General features: G+C 38.5%; 1 protein-coding gene and 1 pseudogene across 2 annotated transcripts in view; one reads left to right on the top strand and one right to left on the bottom strand.

Moving 5' to 3' along the window:
* LRRC28 (leucine rich repeat containing 28) overlaps positions 1-25,022 on the bottom strand; it is a 75,700-nt gene that overhangs the window by 20,512 nt on the left and 30,166 nt on the right. The window contains exons 6-7 of one of the 2 annotated variants that reach the window (XM_016154943.2): positions 14,580-14,786; positions 3,953-4,055 (exon numbers count right to left, since the gene is read on the bottom strand). In XM_016154943.2, coding sequence (XP_016010429.1) covers positions 3,953-4,055; positions 14,580-14,786 — 310 coding nt within the window. The remainder of the gene's footprint in view (positions 1-3,952; positions 4,056-14,579; positions 14,787-25,022) is intronic. The other variant, XM_016154944.2, reaches the window with a different exon arrangement.
* Positions 16,992-17,107, top strand: LOC118611859 (annotated as a pseudogene).

Below are 25,022 nucleotides of genomic sequence, written 5' to 3'. Positions count from 1 at the left end.
TCTTTTGTCTCATGTTCTTCAGACTGAAATATTTCTATTGATCTACCTACAGTTTCAGTGACTTTTCCTCTGCTGTACCCATTCTGCAGTTAGGCCCATCAGGTGAGGTTTTTATTTCGGATATTCTATTCAACTTTAGAACTTCCCCTTGTTTCTTTTATAGTTTCTATTTTTCTGGTCTTTCCATTCATTGCAAACTTACTTTTCTTTACTTTGCTGAGAACAAGTTGCCTTAAAATCCATGTCTGTCGATGCCAGCATTTTGGCTCATCTCGGGTTGCTTTCTGCTGATGGTCATTCCCTTTGAGAACAGGTCACATTCTCTGTATTCTTCATACGCTATGAATTTTGGGTAGTATTCTGAACATTGTAGAAGTTATATTGTGGAGACTCTGGATTCTGTTACATTCCTCTAAGCTTAAAAGGAATGTTAACATTTTTGTTTTTATAAGTAATTAATCGCTTCATCCGCCTCTAATTGCAAACTCTGTCTCTTGAGTGAAATCACACTCCAGATTTTCTGTCTGTAGCTGGGCTGCTTTGTGCCTGCTCCACGGATTTTGATATCTCCTATCGCTTGTTTTTTTTGCATGTGTAGGCTGCCCCCGGGTAAAAACGGACTGTGATCTGAAGAATATTTTTCAGTCTACTGGTTTAACCCAGAAGTCAGAATGCATTTCTCATATAAACAATTCTGATAACTTGAGTGGTTATATTAACAAACCATTTAACCAATTCATTTAACCATTGTGTACCTGAATCCTGCTATACTTGCTTATTTAAGAAAAAAGTGGTGTTTGAGTTTCTTTTTCTCATAGAATCAGACAACTGGAAAAATTACTCTGGTATAAGATCACTTTTACCATTAAATTCTCCTGGGTAAGCAGATGTGCCAATTACCACTCTTTACAATTCTAACACGGGAGGGGCTTCTCTTTCTGGGTAAAATCGAGAAGAATTGAAGACATTTACACCTGCAGTAATAATAAGAAAAACCCAGAGAAAATAAAAATCACATTTTTCCATGAGGCTGGTAAAGAGCAGTGGATATAAGGGAGCTGTGATAACCAGCCTCCGAGATGGCTCCCATGATCCTCTCCTCCTGATAGTCACTCCCTATGTCATCTCCTCCCACAATGCATTGGGTTGACCTGTGTAATCAATAGGCTATGACGGAAATGACAGTGTGTGACTTCAAGGCTAGGTCATAAAAGATAGTCCCATGCTCTAAATTTCCATCACTCTACCTCTCTTAGGGTATTTAATTTTTGTATACTGGGATAAACATCTAAAATCATTTTTGTCTTTTCCACAATTTTTAGCACAGTGTTGACTTGCTAGGTAATGCTTAAGAATTATTTGACAAATAAACGGACACACGATAAGGAGGTGCTAACTTTATATTTCCATAAACATTGAATATAATTTTGTGAGGCTTCTGAGATTCCTTGAAACCATGCAATATTTGCTATTTGCTATTTTTAATACCTGTTTATGTGTTTTAGACTCTATTCTCTATTCTCCTTCTGAGATGTGAACTATACACACATCAGATCTTTTTGGATTAAGTCACAGGTCCCTAAAGCTGTGTTCATCTTCTGCTGCTGCTGCTGCTCTAGTCTCTCAGACTCTTAACCCGAAAGGGGCAATGCAATTGCTTCACGGATCGCGGTACAGGAGAAGCAATTGGGCTCTCACATTCCAGACTTGCATCTGGGCTAGACGCTACATGCAATAGTGGCGGAGAACCATGTGTGCCTGATCCTTGGTTCTCAGCTTCGACATCATCTCCTGAAAGAAAACTATCACCAAGTTGCTCATTTGGATCCCTGGCTAGATTATAAGGTCCACAAGGGCAAGTACTGAATTGTTTTGCTTATCACCGTATGGCCACTGTCTAGCATGGTGATCAAACTTGTTCACTGAATGAACAAGTGAACCAAATTCCTTGTTCAGAATTTTCTAGGCCACAAATGCCTCTCTGCTCTTTATATTAGATGTATCTCAGAACCTTGTTCTATGCTTTACCTCTCCTTTTCCCAAAACAGCCCCCTTCTGACTTGAAGTGGGGAGTCCCTTTGCATATTCAACAGATAAAAAGAGATAAAAGATGGGGGGAGGCATCTTAATTCTGTTGCTGAGCCTTTAGCAGTCACCGTGTACTAGTGTTCTGAATATGTTTTGCCACAAAATATTGTCTAAGTGAGTGTAACTTTAGGGTTGTAAAACGGGTTATATGGCCTTTAATGGGCTGTCGGGGAAGACAATCACCAGAACTGCTTCTATGAGAAACTCATTCTGAATTAAACCAACATATTAAAAATGCCTGTGGATCACAGTGCATTTGTAAGTGGGCTGCCTACACTCCTAAAAACTACTAACATTCGAAAACTGTTTGATACTTTCCTTATAACAATTTTATTTATTTTCTTATTACAATTACCAAAGGAAGATACTAATAATAATTTAAAAAAATAAAGACTACACACTAAAAACTTGCATATTTTGCCCTACTATTTATTTTTCCAAAGATTTGGAGTTCTCAGAAAATTTAGTCCCTCTGCTACCAGATACCGAGTCAAGGATTAAAAAAATACCTTTCTACTCAGGACGAATAGAACTCTCTGGCAGTCAACAACATCCATATCTAAATCCAAAGTGGAAGGCTCTTTATCTTAAGTCAGAGCTGGTACTTAATTGTGATGGAGGCTAAATTACATTTCAGGGCCGTCTCTGAAGGCTGTTTGGTGTGGGAGAAGCTGCTCAGGCCTTGGAGCCGGCTTGCATCATGCCACGTATCCTGGTGATTGAGGGCATTTTACTCACCGCTTGGAAGAATGAGGCTGCATTATGGACCCTTGGAGAACTCATTAGAATTAATGACAGAGTGGTATCACAGCTGTCACAGCTGCAGAAAAATCCCTGCGCTAAAAATCTCCACGCACATTTTATTATCTCTGCTTCCCAGAAGGTTCTGGAACTCATCGATGGGCTTGTATTTCATCACCCTACATAGGCACTGAACTCATTTAGGGCTCTTTCAAGATAACAATTGTATAATTTTTCCCCAGGGAAGGCCACTGTCCCTCGGAGGGCTCTCTCTGGAGGAATCTCGGCTCGGTGCCCACCCCCTGGAGCCATGCCAGCAGGGGAATGGCTGTCCTCTCTGTACAAGCTTACCGTCATCCCTTTTCTGAGCTAGCTTAGGCAGAGTGTTGGGGATTACGGAGAGGGAGTCGAATACGCTGGCTAAGTAGCCTCCAAGGTATTCTAAGTGACGAAGGTGAGGCCGGTCACAAGCAGGTTCCGAGGGCTGAGCTGTGTCCTGTGTTAACCCCGTACCACTCCGGGAGTCGTGTGAAGGGGGTTCTGTCCCCTGTTGTAGCAGTGGGAGCTGAAGCTGTCTTTTTAAAAGCCCGATGGAGAAGGAAAGATGATTGCTGCTCCGAAAATAAAAGTCTGTCATTTCCCATTTACTGAGACATCTGCTTCGCCTGTTAGAATCTTGATCTGTATTGAGGGACTATTTCAAATGTGGAGTTCTAAATATTTCCAAATGGTAAAGTGCTAGATACTGTAGTAAAATCATCACTGCAGAGAAAGAAAAGCTTTTACATTAATAAATTATGCCGATCTCGCCAGTTTCTGCGACTGGTACTGAGTTTATGATGATATATGCATGGATTCGTTTCTCTTTTGACCAGAAAATGATAATGTATTGGCTGAACTCACAGCTTCCTAACTGAACTCGAAGCACAACACTCTAAATTAACTGCTTGCCCAATATTCCTAGCTTTTAAAGGTATCTGGTTTAGCACGTTCGGGCCACAGACAAAACTGCATGAGGCCCTCGAAACTGTCTCTATCTAAGACAGGGCAGGAGCAAATAACGCAGTAGAAACAAAGGCAGCGGAAGAGAAGAGCGACAGGATGGAGTGTGAGTGCACCTTACCCGCTGCACCCGATGACCTTATTGTACAGGTAGGACGGCAGGCCTTTCAGGTGAAAGTTGTTATCCACGTACACATACTGCAGTTCTCGCGACCGACCTAAATCTGATCAGAAAGAAAAGTACTGTAATTCCGATAATTATGCACCGATATAACGTGAAATGTAAATTTTAATACGTGATACTAGAACAATTCAAAATTTCTATTCTGGAAGAAAAAGTGTTATAGATTTCACTCTGAGAGTGAGGTTATGTCTCCGCGTCAGAAAATGTGAGTGTGGACAAACAAGCCACCTGGACCGTGATTTCTTAGACTGTAAAACGAGATAACTGGAAATGGAATAGTATTAAATTTCCTTCCCACATAAAATTTCTAATACTTTTAATAATGAAGTTTGTTGCAGGTTAATTATTTAGTTTCGTTTTTCACCGCAGGGAAAAACGTTGGACAAACTCAGTTGGCAGGTCAGCAGAAGTAAGCCTCATGCTGCCCTGTGACAAGATCTTCTGTGTCTCGCCTCCCCTGGGCAGAAAGATGGGGACAGGGGCCTCAGGAGCCAGGAGGATGTGGGGGTCGATAACACTGCCCATGGCTGCAGAGGGGGGAGGAAGCACAGGGAACCCCAAGTCCCAGTGAGGAGCCAAGGCACAGGTACTGAAGGTGGCCTCTGGCCAAGAGAGGCAGCAGAGACACTTCCAAGTGCTGAGGCCTCCTCTCCTGTCCACTGTGTGCCCAGCTCTCCTGTCGGGTCCTGGCCTTCACTGGGTGGGGCTATTCGCCCTCACTGTCACAGACGGGTCCTCGCAGCCTTGCTACCTCTTAGCCCCCTGAAGCAAGCACATCATCTCTGAAGAGTTTCCCAGAGTTCTGCTTGTGAGGATAGGCAGCAGGTTGAAGCAGATGGCTTCCCTCTTGTCCTTCTTCAGTTTAGGAAAGAAGAAGGCCCAGAAAGCTAAATTAGGAAGTCCTTAAGTGTATTTACATTTCAAAAGAAAAGCCTTTTACCCATAATAGGCCCTGGGAATAGAGATATGAACAGGATATCAGATATATGAAGACAGGACACACGATAACTATATTAGAACATGATCACCGACTGCTGTTAGAGAGACTTGTAGAAAGACATGTGGGTTCACAGATAGGTTCTGGACAATTCATTACAGGGAGCGGGAGGGGTTAATATGAGACTCAGGTAAGGAAGGGGTGGGGGTCCTGGCACAGTAACCCTGCCCAAGACTAGCTCTGGAGCAAGCTGCAAGAGAAACCAAAGGCGGGAGCGCTGGGAGCATGCGATGAAAGGGCAAGTGCTGACTCTCAGGGAGGAAAAGGAATTATCGGGCTCCTGGCTGGAGGTGCCCTCTCCCAGCGCGGTGCTCTAAACACATCTCATAAACAGAAGCAGCAGAGCTGGGAGTGATTTCTGAAAGCAAGTTACGAAAGGCACTGTGGCTTCCTCTTTGCTCGCCCCTTGGTTCTCTCACTCAGAGGAAGGCAACCTCCTTGCCGTGAGCGCCCTCCAGCAGCTTTCTGGAGAGGCGACGAGGCCTCGGGCCCGCAGGCATGCGGGGAGCCAGCTGCCTGGTCCAATCCCCAGGTGGAGCCTTCAGATTAACCACAGCCCCACGACTATGTAAATGTCTCCTTCTTCCTCAACATCTTGCCTATTAATTTTAGCGTCCATCAATGGCTCTTGTCTGCAAATTATGTGGCATTATTAAATGATGATTTTCTATTACTGTTTTTCTGTCTACATTATTTGGAATTCTTCTACAAGGAAAAGCCATCCATCCCTTCCTTCCTATTTATTTGATTTTTTTTTATATCGGTATGGATTTGAGGATATTTATTTTATTGTAAGGAATAAAAACCCAATATCATTATCACTTATTGTATTGATAAAAATGTCCCAGTTTTGGCAATTAGAAGCAGCTTAAGGTTGGTGCTTAACCTTCTTTCAATAAGTTTTCGCCTTTTTTTGAGTACTTCCCTACTTTACGGCACCACAAGATGTTCCAAGCTCAGCTTCTATTTAGCCTGCTCTAGCTCTGAAAACTACTTCTCCACCTTAACTCTTTTTATTGGGACGTGGTGTTTAGAAACCAAGATCTGAGTGCTGTGTGTGCTCATTACGACGAGGGTGCCACTGCGTCTCGGATCTCTCAGTGGATAAGATCTACGTGCATCATTAACCCATCCACAGAGATACTTCCACGTTGTGGGAGCTGTACCTTCAGCACAGAGTCCTAGAAGTGGACTTGTTGGGTCAGAAGGTAAGTATGCGTGTAGATTCTTAGGTATTTCCCTCCAGATGGGTTATGCCAATTTGCATTTCCTCCAGCAGTGCATGGAGGCTTTCCTGCACCCTCACTAACTTTTAAAACATGTTGTCCTATTTAAAAGTTTTTATTATTCTGATAGATGAGAAATTATATCTCAATAGTTTTAATTCGCGTTTCCCTAATTATGTGTGAACATTTTTTAATATGTCTGAGGGCCATGTCTACATTTTTAAATGAACTGTCTGTCCACATCTTACGTGTCTGGGCTTTCACGCATTAGCCAGGTGAGGAGAGCCTCATTTACACACATATTAAATGGCATAACAGCACCTTGTCCCTCGGCCTCACCAGGTTATGAAAACTGAGCATGAAAGTCATCTGTGAAATTTAAATCACTATACAACATGTTTTTGAAGCATAAGAATGTATAATTACCAAAATAATGTATACTCCAATATAGCAAACATGTACGAACTTTAGCAACTTTAGGAAACATGTACGAACACAGCTACTGGTATTAAAGCCTACAAATTTATAAAACATAGATGGAAAAAATATAACTAGAAATACCAGAATCCACTTGTAGTGAAGAAGGCCTCGAAATGAGCATAAGAATTCCTATTCTAGATTTCTTCATTCCTTCTTTGATATGCAAATTCTTTCATTACAAACAGAAATCATCAGACTTTAAAGGTATAAAGAAAACTGGATTCTTTTTTTTTTTTTAAACTACATTGATAAAATACAAATAAACTCTCGGCTCAGATTTGCCTTTCAAGGCCCCTCACAGGCTCAAAGAAAGAGTCTTCACTTGAGTTCAGGCAGCGCTAAGAGTGTAGGTTGCTCATTAATGGAGCAAGAACACAGTCTTGGAGTCAGACGACCGGGGTTTGAATCCTCGTGCTATTTACAAAATGTATGTCCTCAGTTTCCCTATCTGTGTAAAGGGGAAAATAATACTGTCTCTTAAATTTAGTGAGAAAAACCAACACAGTTTATAAATTATCAAGCGGAATTCCTGGCACACAGTTTCTCCGATATGTGGCAATTATCATGATTCTTATTATTAGGAGGAAGCGACATATTTGGCAGTGTGGCCGATAGCAGAAGTTCAATCGGGAGAGAATTCTGTGCAGCCTGCAGCACTAACACTTTTCTATATTTTAATTGCAAAGAAAAGGTACTAACACTCTTCCGTACTTTAATTGCACAGAAAGAGTTGGAGGCAAGAGCCTCTAGAGACAGTTACTCATCCTGTTCAATCGAGGACACCAAATGGGACATGACAGGGGAAGTACTTCTTTCTTCTAATATACACGAAAGGCTTGTGCAAATTAAATGAGTCTACACAGGAAGTTCACAGCACAAAGGTAAATAAAAGCTGACACGCGCTACTTCTTACATAGTTTACTCTTCTTTCTTACCCTAGTTTTATATGAAAAAAAAAAAAAAAAGAAGAGCTGATGATTTAAAATGCTATTTGCTTTAGATCTTATCTTAGGTTTTCGTTATTCCAGAGAATATTTTTTTGTACCTTGTGACGATGTGTCTGGGGAATGTCACTTTTTTTTATATACTCCGCTCATAATGGAATGAACTATTTTCTATTAAAATTGAAAGAAAACACGAATCAGCCGTGTTCAAATTATACATCGTTATTATTTAAACACTATTTATTACGCATTAGTCAGTATAATACCACACGGACAGGAGTATTTAACACAGACGGTTCAACTGGACAAATAACACAATCTCACACAGAGTACGACAAAGCAGTACTGAAATTACGTGACGTCGTGGGCTTTGGAGTCAGCACTGAGTCTGAATCCTGGCCTTCCGCTGCCAGGACTGTGATCGTGACGCCAGGGGAAATTAGACGCCCTGAGCCTGTTCCCTCCCCTGGGGAATGGACGTGATGACACACACGCCGTAGGCTAGTTATGGAGATTTAACCACATGCACGATGCCAAACGTGATCCACTGCACGGTGATTGGTGCCCAATCCAGTTTAGTGCTTTACCTTACTCTTCTGATATAAAGAGAAGGCCGCCCAACAGAGCAGGGAATTAGAAAGGGAACCAGTCGGCTCTTGCTTCAGCTGACACAGCACAGCCTGCTGGTGAGGCTGAGACACCTAACACCCGGCAAGGTCACAGGCTGTACAAGCAGTGCTGTGACAACCTCGGGAGAGCGTGCTCTTGGCCAGAAAGCCACCCACTGGCAAATCCTCGAACACAATGGAATGGCATTTTAAATCACAGTGAGGCTGAAATATAAGTATTTTCTGCATGAAAAAGCTTCGAGATATGTATTCCATTCTTAAAACAGAAAATCTTCTCTCAAAAATGAATGCTGGAAGAGACCATTCTTGCATTCGTTTTCTTCCTTCTGTTAATTTTTAATGTACTGATACCTTTCAAAAAATATACCACAGAACAGTATTTTTTAAAGTTCCCGTGCAAAAATGCTCAGAACGTGAACTTTGTTGAGAAAGGAAATTGTCCATCTGCATTAGACGCTAAAGCAAACAAAGAACTTTTTCATGTGGCTTTTAAAAGTGCTGTACTATGTCTAAAATGTTTTCCTTTTTTCCTTCCAGACTCACAGATCAAAGTATTGTTACTCAGAAATTAGCAAAAGCTAACAGTCTTGCACAAACTCCAATTTTTTTTTTTTTTTTTAAACTTCAAGGCTCTGGCATATGCAGGCCACATGGCTGAGGATGGAACACAAAGGTCCTGTGTGTCTAGGGTCCTGCTTTTTAACGATACTGTAAGGGAAGCACAGAACGACAGCATGGCCAGACAGAACAGGATCTGTTTACTGCACACCAGGGTGAAGCCCATTTATTTTATCAAAAGACGAATGATGTATTCTCTTCGACAAAATGATGGGGAAATAGAAACCACAACATCAAAGCAACAGACCAAAATAGGCTGTTTAGAATGCTCTATCGATGCTACCTCGATGATCATAGTTTGGTAAGTCATATTATTAGTCATAATTACCTTTTTAATTCCTATAAAATGTGGGTTTCTTCACAAAGAATTCAGAGTAATTTACAGTGTATTCCAAAATACACTTTAAAACTCATCTTAATTCCTACACTATGCTTTTTATAAAAAACTTTTCAACCACTTTTTAGAATAATGAATTTTTTAAGTGCTAGTTTCTTTAAATACACACACCACACACACATTCCATTAAATCTTTTACATAATCATATGCTTTCTGATCTATTCAACTTTTACAAAATAAGATTTCACAGCGAACTGTAATTTAAAAAGATGCTTTATACAGTAGATCAATAATTGCTAAATTAAAATAAGTTGATTTTAATGAATTTGAATGACTGAAGTCTTCCTCTGCTGTCAGTTTAAATATTCAAGGATCAGCATCTCTAATTCTGCTGCACAGTTCAGGTAACAAAGAAAATATTAAAAGCAATGAGCTAGACACTGTGCTAGATGCTCAGGGTACCCAAGTGAAGACGTACACAGTCCCGAGCCTTTCTTATAGTCTACAGAAACAATAAAAATAGTTTACAGTGATTGTGGGCTTACGTAAGGTTTACGGGTGATAGAAGTATTTTAAATCGATCTTGCTTAATTCTCACGATAGTGCCATGAAGTAGCACTATTGCCCCATTATTGGGACTTAGACAAATTAAATAGACTCTCTAAGCTCAACATCACGCAGCTATTAAATGGTAGAGATGGAATTCAAAAGCACATGTGCCTGCTTCTCCATGATGTCAGTCAGACGGCCTCCCTCCGCAGAACTCCCACTTACGGCGGGAGGTGATACTGCCTAGTGGGCTGCATGGCACTGTGCCCAAGCGCCCACCTGTGATGGTAGGAGGCTCTGCCAAGGAGACAGGTGATGAACAAAATATCCCTTTGCTTCCTTTAAAGGACCAGATACCTGGTGAGTTTAATTCTGACTTACAGATTTAGTAATTTCAAGAAGTGGCAAGAATTCTTTTATGAAGCTCCTTGAGAAGGAGACAGTTCATAAGGATGCGGGAATCACAATGGCATGACTTCCGGTGTCATGGCTGCCGGCGTGGAGGGAAAAGATCCTCACTCTGCACCTCACTTCTTGCTGCTGCTCAGTGGTCATGAACCTGTTTGCTGTTCTCTTCCCCATAACACTTAAGAAATTTATGGAAACCTGTAAATGGCAGAAACTCCGGATTCTGGCTTTGAAGTCAACAGACAACATCTTCCAGACGTTGCTAGTACTGCACATTCTTGTCACTATTTAAAAAACTCTAAGTTCCAGAACCAAATGAACATAAACTTTGCTGGCCAAGATTCTGCTCATGGCTCTAGCTTTCATAGTACCAATTTCTCTAAATTTCACATCTACTTATTAAAGAATGAGCAACAGTTCTCTCTTCCTTTTTAAAACTGATATTTGTGAAAACAGGGTTAACATTCTCTTATCACTCCCCACCCCCAAATCCTACTCCAAAACTTTGAGAAAAACATACATTTTGTCTATTTAAACCTCACTCACTCTAGATGAACTTCTCTCTTCACACATTAGCTAGCATAGCTCGTATAATTTACTGGTAAAGTTAATATTATTTATTCCTTAAAGTCAGTGTCTACCCATGCCGCATAAGCCATATTAAATAACCCTATTAACGCCCTAAGAAAACCTTAAGGGACGAGCAAAGGCTTCAAGAGATGCAAGGGAAATAAAGATTTTCATTAAGACAGTGGGAAAGGGTCAGATGAGTTCGTAGCACTGGGAGGAAGAAAAGAATTTTTGTTACGAATGCTTGCAAAAAGAGCTCAAAAAGGAGCACCTTTGATCCATTTTCTGGAAAATATAAACATTCCAGAGTTATAACTGAACTCCTGAAACAAGGTCTACATGGACTTTAATTAATGGAATAATTCTCTCCCATTTTTTCTTATTATTAGTGTTTGAATTTTGTTTTCAAGCCCTTATTTCACCTTTTTCATTATGCCTTTGATTAGAGACCTGCCCACTGATCCTTGCAGATTTTAGTGGTGTGTTCGGGTCTCTCCTCAGAAATCAGTCATCAAACCTTTTATTCAAACACGGGAGTAATTCCCACCTCTGGGACTGCTGGCCTGTACTAGAACAAACTTTTCAGCACTGAAACTTATTTTAAGCTACAAACTTTGCAAATTATTCCTGTTAGACAATGACCTCAAGGCAGGAGCTTTTTCAAACTGCAGATCAAAGACGTTTAGTGTTCAGTAAAGTACAGTTCACATTCATCTCTAAGTTTCAGATTATGGTTTCCATCTAGTTTCCATACTGGTTTGAAGTTCAAATAGTTCCATCATGTGGACTTCAATATTTTCTTAAAAAGATAGTAAAACAGCAATTCTTTTCCTGATGTTCTAAGCAGATACAGGGAGGAGTAAGAAGCAATATAAAAAATTAGTAGGACTAACAGATGTATGGATTACACGTCGTTTGTGATGAAAGGGATTAGAGCATGGGTTCTGGAAATGCCTAGGAGCTAGTTTCTAAAATTGCCCCACTGCTTAGCACAAATTATTATTTTTTTCTACGCAATTCCTACAAAGGAAAACCAACTACAACTACTCCACAAAACTGGCACAGTCTCCTGCTACGTGACAGATGGGCCAGTTCAATGTCCTCGTCAGAGTTACAATGGATAATCCACAGCAGTAAAGGAGTTGTCCTTGGCGCACAGAATAACTAACTCTTCCTGAGAAAATAAACATTTCGGTTCTAAAACCTCCAAGGAACACGATCTGGACCTGGTTTGAAAACTCAAATGACTCCCCATGAATAGGAAGCTATTCTCTACTCACTCTGGGGTTGGCTACTTGTAGTCTATGCACCAGAATGTCCTATACGTCTAAATGTCATTTGCCAAAGGTTGTTGGTTAAAAATTCATTCACTGGTTTCTAACTTAATACTCAAAAATTCTACCTGCTAATGTGAATGCAACTTTTGTTTTCTTGTTTTTGTAAACTTACAGACGTTATTGATGCTGAGCTTGGCTGACAGAGCCCCTCCTGGGGGCTAACTCAGAAACGCTCTTCCACAGCCAATGAGCACGGGAACTCTCGTGGGACTTATATCTATTATTCAACACTGAATAAGGTATAAGCATTACTGAATAATCGGGCTTATTAATTATGGAAGAGAAATCAGGAACACCTGGTAAAAAGGCCTTAGAGGAAAAAAAAACCCTTTTCTTTGTAGTTTCCTACTCTTGCAGATGCCCAGAGGTGAGTCACAACTCCGTGAGCTATTTAGTATGGAGAGCTATATTGAATCGACAACAAATATGCACATTTCAAGGCCTCTGTTATTTCTCGCAGCGCTAGGTCGAGTGGCTAATTTCCCCCTCCTTCTCACTGATAGTCACGACAGTGAATAAAGCTTGTTTGCAGGCTAATCTGTCACTCAATTGCCATGGTATCATTATAATAGGAGCGTCTTTCCTTCTTGATGCATCTTTTCATCTTAAAAAGAACACACTCAAAGAGCATTATTGGTTTAGACAGTATTACAAGTGATTTCAATCATCCTTACATAGTTTCTGTAGTGGCTTTCTGAAGCGGCTGTAATCTGATATACCTTTAAGAAGCTCCATAAAAAAACTGCTTTTCTCCTAAGTAAAACTCCCTTGGCAAAAAATTGAATGCAGTAAGTAGCTCCCCAAAACAAATTCCTATGTCCATAGATATTATAGCACCCATTTCAGAAACTATCAAGTACCTGTATCACACTCACTGAAGCGTGGTTAAACTTAGAGACCTTCCATTGGCAAGTGTTGGTTCTGTGTGTGTGTGTACACACAGTATCTCCGACTATTGTAAAGAGGTGGCCCTATTGCTAAGTTTCCAGGAACAGTTCAGTTCTCTGAGAAATGGCGGTAAGTGAATCTAAAGAAATGAATGCGACAACCAGAGAGCTGCTGCCATGTCAGGCTGCCCGAAGCAGGGTTCACGTTAGAGTCAGGATGATGAACTTGAAGATGACAGAAATATCCACAGTCTTCTCGGTCCTGTTTTCTTGTTTTGTTTTGTTTTTGTTTTTGCTGTCTTTTAACACCATGAAGGTGGCTTAGGAAAGGGATTCAATTAAGTCTTTAGGAAGAAAATAATTAAGTCCACCGCTGTCCTTCCTTGAAGTGTGTGCACTTGAACTCTTCCCTTGAACTGACAAACCAAAGCCGTCTAATGCTGAGAACTGTCTGGGGCAGAGTCAAATGAAGCGTGCACCGTGAGATGCTGAAACCAGGCTGGAGTCTGCATCTCTGGATTTGTAACTTGGTGCTTGTCTCTGCAATTGTGGTTTATGCAGCAAGCACATTGTTTTTTAAAAATCTCTTTCTATTTGATATTTTTCTCACTTGAAAGAAAGCTCTGTTTTCTCAGACATGTAGCTTCCTTCTGAAATAGCTTATTTTATTTTGTTAATTTCATAAGTACAGAGTTTAATTATATTTATGGAAAAGTAATCTTCTTAAATTGGATAATTATTGGATATTACTCAAATTGATTTTCATGTCCCTAAGTTATTTTTAATTGAAAATAATATGTATACTGCAATGTAGTGAAAATATTCCCTTTCAGGGACTAGTAAATTATTTACTTCATTGCCCTCAGAGATAAATTATTCATTACGAAAAAATGCTTTTACGAGTAAAATCATATGATGCTTATTATGATGGTTTAGGGTTCTGTGGAGTGTCGTATTTTAATTTTTTTAAAGTGGTACTTTTATTTCTTACAAGTTAACAAAATAATTCAATTCTCGGTGAAAATAAATATATTTGTTTTATTAAAGGCCTATGTTCTTATACATTATGTCAGAATGGGCCAGCTACAGTGGATAATCTGTTATTTATTAGCCAGGGTGATATTTCTAGCTCAGTGGGCAGTTCAGGCAATTTTGAAGTTTTACAATTTTGTTATCTGGTCATCTGGCAATGCACATGTTTCTACGCAGAAGCCAACATATAAGAAGATATATTTGTAACAGTAGCTATCCTCTCATATTGCTTAATACTCCCTGTCAACCTTGTATTATATGTACACATACACCTAATATATATACGTACATACATATAATTTTGTTCCTTTCTCAACCAATTTTTAGTATAATTTCTTTTTCAAAATATGAACTCCCTGAAATAAACTTTCTTTTCAACGGTTGATGCTCTGTTCACTGCAAAAATGGATTTACAGGGGCCATTTGAAAATAAACAGAAGGAAGAAAATGAATCCTTGCTAGCCAAGGAAACGAAGGCTTTCCATCTTGTTCTCTGGCTTTTTTTTTTTTTTTTTTTTTTTGCGTTAGCACAGAAACGCGCCCACTTACCAAGTGGCAGAAACGCAAGACGGTTTCCCGCCATGGACAGCTCGTTGAGGCTGGGCAGCTGGCAGAGGTGGCGGGGCACGCACCACAGGCGGTTTCGGTCCGCAGCGAGGTACTGCAGAGAAAGGCACAGGTGAAGCCTCTCGGGTAAAGTTAGCAAACGATTGGTAGAAATGTCTAGTGTCTGCAGCTCCTTCAAATCGCCAACCTCTACAACCAAAATCAAAATTAAGATAAATCGCATCCTGATTATATTAATTAAAGAGAGAAAATGAATCAATACTGTAACAGTTCAACCAAATAAAAAAATCAGTAGCTGCAGCTATTTCCACAGATATCAACGCCCAAGCATGGAGTTTGGGTCTAGTGTGCGCAGTCCGACCGAGGTGGGCGTCTCTAAATGAGACTGCCCGGGTTTTTTTAAAAATGGAGATGGTGTTGGCATGGAGAAAGGAAAGACAGTGAGGGGTGACTCTGAGCTAGAAGTCTGTTACTACGGCTTCTGCTTCTTGATGCATCAGAAGGTATCAGGGTGAAAAAAGCATGATTACAGTCACACAAAGTACCCGGTTTTTGCTACCTTTGTGATTTTACCTATCTAAGTAGATATTAAGAGACTTAAAAATATTAGTGACAGTCTCCCAGTAAATGCATCTTGTTCATACAAACTAAATAGATACTTTCTGGACTAAGAATCAGGTGTCTTTGGAAAGCTTCAGCATGGTAAGTATTATAATAAAAATGAAATTATAGGCATGTAACATTTTTAGATATTGTCCAGCATGTGAATCCTTTTAAAAACCCAATCTCTATAAAGATGAATTCCATCCAAACGAAATCCATCCATTTACTCCAATATTCACTCACTACTGATGCCTACAGCTGTGATCTGTTCCGTGGTAAGTAAAATTACGTCCTCATCCTTCACCAAATACCAAGTCTGAAGGCTTGGACAGGTGCTTCGTCCCTCCCAGGGCCCATCCCCACGAAGCATCTCGGAACAGAGGAAGCTGCGCTGAGCAGTCTCTAGAGGAAGGACATGTGCTCTGTCCAGGCCGGCATGCTCCACTCAGGCTCTCCAGGAAGCTCTGTGCGGGACAAGCCTACCTCTGCGCCATGGAACCTCCAAGCTGGAGACCACCATGATGCCGTCTCTCAGCCTACTCCATCCCAAGCCTGATCCTTGCGCCATCCCTCTCGGGTTAGGATGCCATGCTCCTGCCACGTGAGGGCACACCCCGGGGCCCACCCCAGTTTGTCCTGGGCTCAGATTGTATTAGTCTCTTCTCTGTTGGAGAGAAGATCTTCTGCTCGCTTGGATGCCCAATGACACAGATCAGCTTTTCTTACTGCTACTGGCCAGGGGGTGACAAACTATAGCTCGTGGGCAAAATCTGGCCCATGGCCCCACTGCGTGCTGCTCAGAAGCTAAGACTGTGTCACATTTTTTTTTTTTTTACTTTTACTCGGCTTTAATTATAATTATGTGTTTCAAATTCAAACAGGTGACCAAAGGTAAGACATTCATTCAAAATAATTTGATTATGAGGCTAGCTAACTAAAAAAAATTTCCATTACAAATCCTGAGTCTGATATGCATCTCCTAGAAATCCATCTAGGAAGTAATCTACTGGTAGGTTTTTATATTTTTTAAGGGTAGTAAAAAAAAAAAAAAAACAATAATGAATATGTTACAGAGACCCTATGTAGTCTGCAAAGCCTAAAAATATTTACTATCTCGCCATTTACGGAAAAAAATTGCCAGTTTTTGTTAGAGACTTCCTGTTAATGGGAGCATTTTTAATAACTACTTTTAAAATAAAATACAGGTGCAAGATACATTAATTTCTAGTTATTTTTATAAATTACAAATGATTTGTTTGCTAGAGTTCACATTTTATTGCCCAATTTCCCCAATACCGAACGCCATGCGTATCTGAGGGCAGAAAGGCAGGATTCTGCGGCCAGTCTGGACTCTAAGGGCGTTTTGTTCTGCATGAACCTAACTGATGCTCATGGAAGTCGTTTTCACTCTTGGTTCTATTAGCACTGTTTTTCATCTAGGAAGAGGCCTGCCTATATACCAATCTCATGCAAAAAAAGTGCTTCTGATTTGGGATGTGTAGGGGTGAAGGAGTTGAGGGAATAGCATCGTGTTTCAGAATTGAATAAAAAGAAAAAGAAACAAGAAATCGTTCTGACCGCACTTTGTAAAGTGATAAGAGGAGCGGAATGGGACGGAAGTGCAGCCGATCGGCGACATGCCATGGGGCCGGGTGCTGAGGGAAGAATGAGACAAGGTCTCTGTCACTAAGAAGCACATTCTGGACGTGGTTCCACAGTGTAGCGGTCAGCACGTCTGCATTCACACGCAGAAGGTCCTGGGTTCCCGCCCCCGTGGAGCCACGGTCCCTGGTCTATGGCAATGCCGCCCTGAACAAGCCCGATGTCTGATCTCAGGAGCTAAGCAGGGTCGGGCCTGGTTAGTACTTGGACGGGAGACCACCTAGGAAGACCAGGTGCTGTAGGCATAAATAATAATAAATAATTTTTTTAAAAAAAGAAAGAATCACATTCCAAGAGACGAGGTGTGACAAGGGTCTCAGAGAAAGAAGAGTTGGATGAGGGGTTGGAGAAGCTCTTGCAAAATTTGCTGAAGGAGATGGGAATTTGAATAGGTCAAAAGGAAAATGAATAGAGAATTTCCGGCAAGGGCCAGAGGTGGGGTTGAAACCATCGGGAAAAGCATGGAAGTTCAAAAAAAAAAAAAAAAATTATGTGCACAATGGGCTATCTGGAGCCCAACAAGTATCAGAGTCCAAAGGGAAAAGAGTAGAAACAAGTTCAATACGGAGGGCTTGGAGGAGACATGGATGATTCTCGTCACAAGAAAAAAATGTGTCAACTACGTATGTTGACAGATGTTAACTAGACATATTGTGGTGATCATCTGCAATATATACAAATATCAAATCGCTATGCTCTACATTTGAAACTAATATAATGTTTTATGTCGACTACACCTCAATTAAACAAAAAAGAAAAAAATATTTACAAACATAAAAGAAGTCAATTCAGAAGGTACGGAGGACAAAAAAGATACAAGTTATGTGGGGATATAAATGGAAAAATGGCTGACGTAAATACAACCACATCAACGTTTACATTAAATGTCAACAGATAAAACAACCCAATCTGATGGGAGAGGATGTCAGATTGTGTAAAAGCAATATGCTATTTATAAGAAACACAATTTACAGTCAAGTGTACAGATAGGCTGAAAAGACAGTAATAAATATATATATATTTATATATATATATACTGTGCAAAAAATAACCAGGCGAGAGAGCAGCTGTATTCATATCTGAAAAAGACACTAAGACAAGAAATATTACGAGAGGCAAAATGACATTTCATGACAGTCAAATGATCAATGCTTCAGGAAGGTATAACAATTATAACTATATACACACCTAAAAACAGAGCCCAAAAAGATGTGAAGCGAAAATGAACGGTACAGAAAGGAAAAGCAGACATTTCAATGATGATGAATAGAGATTTTCATATGTTACTCTCAACAACTGATAGAGCATCTCGGGAGAAATTAAGGATACAGAAGACGTAATCGGGCCTGTCAGCCGCATTTGACAGTGACATGACATGACTGCAGAATACACATTCTTTTCAAGTGCACACATGCTAGACCATAAACAACTCTCATATTTGAAACCATGCAAAGTACGTTCTCTGAACAAAATGGAATTCGATTACAAATCAACAACAGAAAGAAATCTGGGAAACCCCCAATATTTGGATATTAACCACAAACTCATTTCTAAACAACCCGTAAGTAAAAGAAAGCATAGGAAAATTAGAAAATATTCTTGACCCAAAGAAGACAACAATACGACATGTCAAAATTTATGGGATGCAGCTGAGGAAGTGCTTAGTGACAAATTTTAAGCTTTAAATGCCTATATTAGGAAAGGAGGTTTCAAATTCCTTACTTGAGCTTTCACCTTAAGACATGAAAAAAAGCACGGGGGTAGTAGCTAAACCCAAAGTTAAGTAGAAGAAAAGAAGGAACAAAAATTCTGCAGGTCCTATGGGGTAGACGCAGGTGGATGTACCAGGGCACAAGGGAATCTAAGGGGATGCTGGAACTCGCCTACTTTTGATTGTGGTGGTGAGTTACGCACTGAAAGTGGGTAAATTTTCCTGCGTGTTAAAATAAAAACTGAAACACAAAAATGATTTTCAAACATAAAATTCTTTTTAAAAGTGAAAAATAAAAATGTATATTAGAGCAAAAATTTAAAAATTCCATATATTGATTATCTACAGACTAGAAGTAGAATAATTATTCTTGGTATAAATTCATATCATTTAATCAGTTTCTTAGCTATTTTCATTTCTAATAATGTGTTACTTGAATTTTTCTGAAATCTTTTTTCAATATATTGTTTCTTTTTAATAAAATTGTCTATAATAAAACATTGACACCTTCAAAAATATTTATTGATATGTCATCTTGAAATTAATGTAGTATTACTGATGTAGAGTCACAACGAATTCTTTTTGGAATATGAGCAGAATTTTATTCTTTCCAGCTGGTCTCTCTGTCACCACACCACACTCCAGGGAGTAAACATAAATTTGTATACGTTATTTCCTTTAGCGTCCCTAGAATAATCCTAACTTCACAGTTGTTTGCATTGTTTACTTTCATGCTAAATATACAATACCTTAAAACTTTTCAGCTACTTATAGAATATCCTGAAAATGATTTCATTATTGCCACATCGTAATTACTTACACGAAGCATAAAAATAACGTTAGAGTACAATTTCAAAAGAGAAAACAGTAAGTTCCCCTTAAATCATCATTCTCTGCTGATGCACACTGACCTAACCTAAAATTTAAATGGGAAGGAAGCCACCCACTCCACGCCAAGCCAGTGACCACAGAGTCAATAACAAGGCTTGGTATTTTCAAGCACTGGCTTTTTCCGGTACCACTAAAAACAGCTCTGAGTTGAGTTCCAAAGCACACTGGGTTAGGGAGAGCACACAGAGAAATAAAGGACAATATTTCAATGCCAAGTTCCATTCTACATGCGGGAAGTGTCCCTATTTCTAGTCACTCTTTCTCTTGATTGTGCTGTGGAAGGTACATACTCTAGTATGTGAAATAATCTGATTACTTATCAGCTGTGTAACTCTAGGATACTTACTCAAATATTTAGATCACTGATTTGATGTTTAAAAATTCATATGTAAAAAAAGGGATACAATAACATATACTGAAGAGATTAAATGAAATATCCCATACAATTTAACAACACGTGGCAGAAAACAAATATTTCTAATTTCCAGCTCATCATACTACATAATATTCTAAATGTAAAGTCTGAATATAAATACCTTTTCAGTTGATGAAGTTTCCATCACAGAAACATTTATGGGCACAGTATGCATATGTTTGCTATGTCTAACATAGAGAAAGGGGCTCCTAGGAGGTGGATAGCTTTCAGAAAATGGGCAGGACTAACTTCCCTGGTCAAATAAGAAAATTAAAACCAACCGTAAGAGGCTTGCTATATATTCATAACTTTGAATGTGTGGCAGGTTATGTATAATAACAAATAATCACAAAGGAGAATAAAATTAATACCAGAAAGCTAGATGAAAAAAATCTATTTAACTAGACACTTGTCTAATATACGTGATATGAAACTAGCAATTAAGAAGTCCTCTTAATTATGGAAGATAATTAAATATTATTTTGGAGCTTTAAAGTAAAATGCTCCAAAACATCTGACATTTGAGAAACACAAGAGACACTGATATGCTTAAATATTTATGTGTGGGTGTCAAGCTTGCCAATTAATTCCCAATAGAAATTTTCAAATGTTAAAGACATTACTTCGAAAAAGGCAAGCACATTGTTTTAACCTTGTACCTGGTGTTTTGTTCGCAGTAAAATTATGCGCCGAAGTCTCATTCAATGTTCTTCAAAATAAGTTATTTACCAGGTGTTTACTGGTTATCTAACCGAATAGCCAATTTGGCCCTTGAGGTACCTAGCAAAATGTCACTGACAATATTGCCAAAGATAAGAAAAAGTATCTTGAAAGTATTCTTCCTGAGTGGCAATTATAATACAACTAACTGCTAGACAGAAATGGTCTGTATCTCTTCTTTAGATTCATTCTCTCTTTGAAATTTAAAAGCACTTATTCTAAAACTGAGCATCTTTATTATTGCTTTGTGTCAGTATGTGGATTACTACTTAGAAAAGTCCTTTATCTTCCTCATTCTGCAAGATTTGTGGAGACCACATACGTAGATTTTCATTTTAGGTTGTATTTTAGCGATTGTCTACTTCCCAGGTTTCTTCTGGGTAGGCTTTTTTTCCCTTTAGTGTGGTAGCACAATGGAGATTTCAGGCTTTGGCCTGAATGAGACCACCAGGTGTCCATTGTTGGCATAAAACTATTATAATCACTAGCTCAACACACATCACAGCATTATAGTCCAGAATAAAAATTTGTTTCTTTATTTTACTACTTCGCAAAGAATAACTACAAGCAATCCATATCCCACTATGTGAAAAAAATGATATCATTATAATGATGGCTTTCATCTCACTTTCTAAACTCAAATTAATAGAGGAGAATATTGTAAAGAGAAAATTTTTAGTGTATATACATTTCAAATTGATCCATTCTCATTTATTTCTTTGAAATTCCTGTAACAAAAGTAACTACCTTGGAAAATAAAAAGTGGTTGATAAAAAGAATGGCCTCCACCGATGGAACACTTAGAAACCACTGGAAAAACGTGTCACGCCCAACGTATGAATCACAGTTTTTTAAAAAATTCTCCACTTATTAAAAGAACTCTATATTCAATTCAAAATATAATGGATTTCTAAATATACGCCCTTTACAAGAAACTCACATTATCACTGTTAACATGAGAAATTTTACATTAGAGAATTCTGGATGTGTGCAGGTTGGTTGCCAATCTTAACACTAAAGCAACAAGTATCTAGGGTATTCCTATTGTGTAGCGCTATGGAGGGACCATCGTCAGAATGAAAATGAAAAGTGCTCAACAGTGATTAATATCAAGGACAGGACTGAAATGGGGACAGAGAAAGATGTTAACTTTTCGTTTTTACACTTCACTGTTTAGACATTTATTTCTATGCTCATGTATTACTTTTATACTGATACAAAATTACATTAATCACAGGCTAATATGATGCTTCATCCACACTTTGGGATGCCTTAGAATAAGCGATGCAGCAATTCTAAACACCTGTTACACTGTGTCTTTGTTTTTAACTACTTGTATTTATTTTGCCTAAGAATGATCACACAGAAATCTGTGATTAAAATTCTAAGAATCTGAATTTCCTAATGACATTTCAGTTCACCGAAATACAATGCGACAGCAAACAAGAATGCAATAAATAAATAAATATCTATATCTATATCAACATGTATAATAGTGCTGCTCGCAAATATATACTGCTGAGGGTCTCGGAAGTTCTGTCATTATAAAGTGGGAAAAAATCAAAGTTTGCACAGTTTCTGTTGAAGATACGGATTACAGAAAATCGTATGGTGCTTCTGAAGAGAACACGTAAAACTCTATTTCTTCAGATTTCTATTCATTCCTCAACCTTTGGGAAAAAATGCTGCAAAGTAGTATCATTGCTGTGTTGCAAACAGGTCAATGTACACGGGAGTGGGAAAACTTGCATTGTGCTCTGCAGTTCTTCTGTGTGCACTGCATCGACAAAGCTTCCAAATGCCCCCCAATAACAGGAAGTGACAGAAAAATGGAACAAGAAGAACAATAAAAACTTGCAGGCCCAGGAGGAATACGGAACAGGTCAACGTGAACAGATGACTTGTGCCCTGTAAGCTGTATTTCCTTCACAAATGAGTTTGGTGTACATAGTTTCCAAGAATACGAACCTTTTTCCAAATTAGTTTATTTCATGCTCTACTCATGAGATTGGAACCGGCAGCACAGTAATAAACAAACAAACAAACAAACAAATGTCAAAACAACACCCCAAAAAGTAACTTTAAAAATATTTAAGTTTTCCATTAATTTTATCAAAAACATATGCTTGCAATGACAGAACTTATGGGACATCACTCACAAAGAGCAGTGTTCACTGTGACTGCGTTCGCAGGAAATAAAAGGGTGACGTTTCCAGGGTGGTCAAATAAGTTTGGGAAAAATACGGCAGGTATGGCAGGCCGCTTATCATCACACACATGGGCACACTGGAGAACAGTCGGCCAGTCAGGGAACCCATTCGGTTGTGATTCACCAGCCTTTCAGTTTAGTTTCCCATTCATCTGGCCACAGTACTGAAAGGTTGGAAAATGCTGATAACTGACATTTAAAAGCATATTTCCCCCTAGGTACTACATGAGAAAGGTCTAACTAGATAGTAGTTCTAACCTACTTTTTTTTTTTTTTTGTCTTTTTAACTTTTATGTAGGGACAGGAAAAGGAATTAACTTGAATTATGCTCAAGAGAAAGAAAATAAAAGTGTAATACTAAATTCTGGCTTCATTTTAATGTTTGTTAACTTGTATACATAGGATGTTGGTGAGACCCTGATTATTATAACTTTAGGGTGTCAGGTTGAAAAAAAAAAACTTCCCTGAGGTTGAAGCTTAATCAGCCATGGTCTTTTGAACACAATTTTGCAGATACTTTTTATTTTATTCTTGCAGCCCTTCTGAAGAATGTTCGAGGAACTTTAAAATTAAACCTTACCTCAAATCTGTCTTTATAACCCTGTACCATCACTGAACTTTCCATTTCCTTCCTTACAGGAAAACAGGCATCCAGACCGCCATGGCGCATGCTGCTATTACAGCAGTAGGAATTGAAAGGTTTCTCGTAAAATATGGAACAAGCCAGATCGATAATCTCTCCAAATCCTTCCATTAAGATATGACTTTCGTTATTCCCAAATAGCTTCAAACATAAAAATTCTCCAGAAAAAGAGTCCCAGGCAGAATAGTAATAAAAAAAGGCCATCCTGGTTTGAAACAATTCTATAAAAGTCTGGGTACAACTACTATTCAAATAATTATTAACATGTCCTTTGTATTCATTTTATTAACAGACAAAACCAGTATATCTGACAAATTACATTTTATAAGTGACTAACAGTATGAGTGAAATGACTTTTAAACAATTTTAAATTTAGAAAAACTGTCAACATAGTCACTGCGAACTTTACAGAAGGCTCACCGGCTGAGCTAATTTGACATTAGAACTTAACTACACCTACATGGTGTTAAAATTTACAGAAAGCATCAGCTCATTCCATTAATGGCACAGAAAAATTGCTAACTTGATGCTTTAGTAAAATTTTTTAAATGCAATACTTTTTGTTACGAATTCATATTTTAAAATAATAAATATAAGCTTTACTGTTAAAATGTACAGCTGAAACTTATTGGATTTCGTTAACCAATGTCAAAATAAAAAATTAATTAAAATTTTTTTTTTTTAGTTTGAAAAAAGAAAAAAAATAAAGACAGGGCTACTAGTGGGCAAAGACAAGGCTCCTAATACCTTATCTTAGTCATAATAAGGATCATAATTGGTTCTTTAAAAAATTAGTGTCACAGAATTTCATACTTCGAACCTTTCTACATGGCCCTCTCATTACCCATAAAGTAGCAATAGTTAATTTTTGCAAAACTATATAATAGTTGGAAAAATTAAAAAGAAAAAAATATGGGCCAAAGCATGTGGACATATAACTGCATGGGAATCCACAATTATCTCAAAATCAAAAGTTTAATAAACAAGCAAACAAACACATTGACTGCCAATAAAAATTTTAGGAAAATAACTTTCCACCTAAAGTACATTTTAAGCCTAACCGAAGTTACTTAGGTTAGTGATTCAAACACCAAGACACTCTTGGAATCACAGATACAATTAGTTCAAGGAAAGTAGCACCTAAAACAAATAAAATGAACGAATTTACTTTGTTGTTGCCTAGATATTATTGTCTATTGATCTGCTGTTGTCCTCGACAACTCAATTATGTTTTATATTTTAAATAAATAGTCAACACTGAAATTGTACTGTGTTTTTCTGGAAATAATCATGTAAATTGCATGCTTACTTGTTTGAATCCATCTTATGATAAAATCTCATTTTCTTTTTTTATTCTCTGAAGAACTGAAAACCTATAAAAACCATTTTTGAACTTTTAAATTTTATTCCACTGGAGTAAAGGGAATAAAAATTGATGTTAAATAGTGCCCTAATAGAATCCAAGATCTGAGATTATATACATATCTCATTGCTTTCTGAGATGTACATTGGTCTTTGATTATAGTTTTAGACATAAATCTGCAAGAATAGAGTAAATTCCATTGTCCTGA

This window comes from Rousettus aegyptiacus, unplaced genomic scaffold (genome assembly GCF_014176215.1).
Source record: "Rousettus aegyptiacus isolate mRouAeg1 unplaced genomic scaffold, mRouAeg1.p scaffold_m13_p_14, whole genome shotgun sequence".
Taxonomy (NCBI): domain Eukaryota; kingdom Metazoa; phylum Chordata; class Mammalia; order Chiroptera; family Pteropodidae; genus Rousettus; species Rousettus aegyptiacus.
Note: the sequence above shows the minus strand (reverse complement) of the source record. Positions and strands in the feature narration are given on the sequence as shown.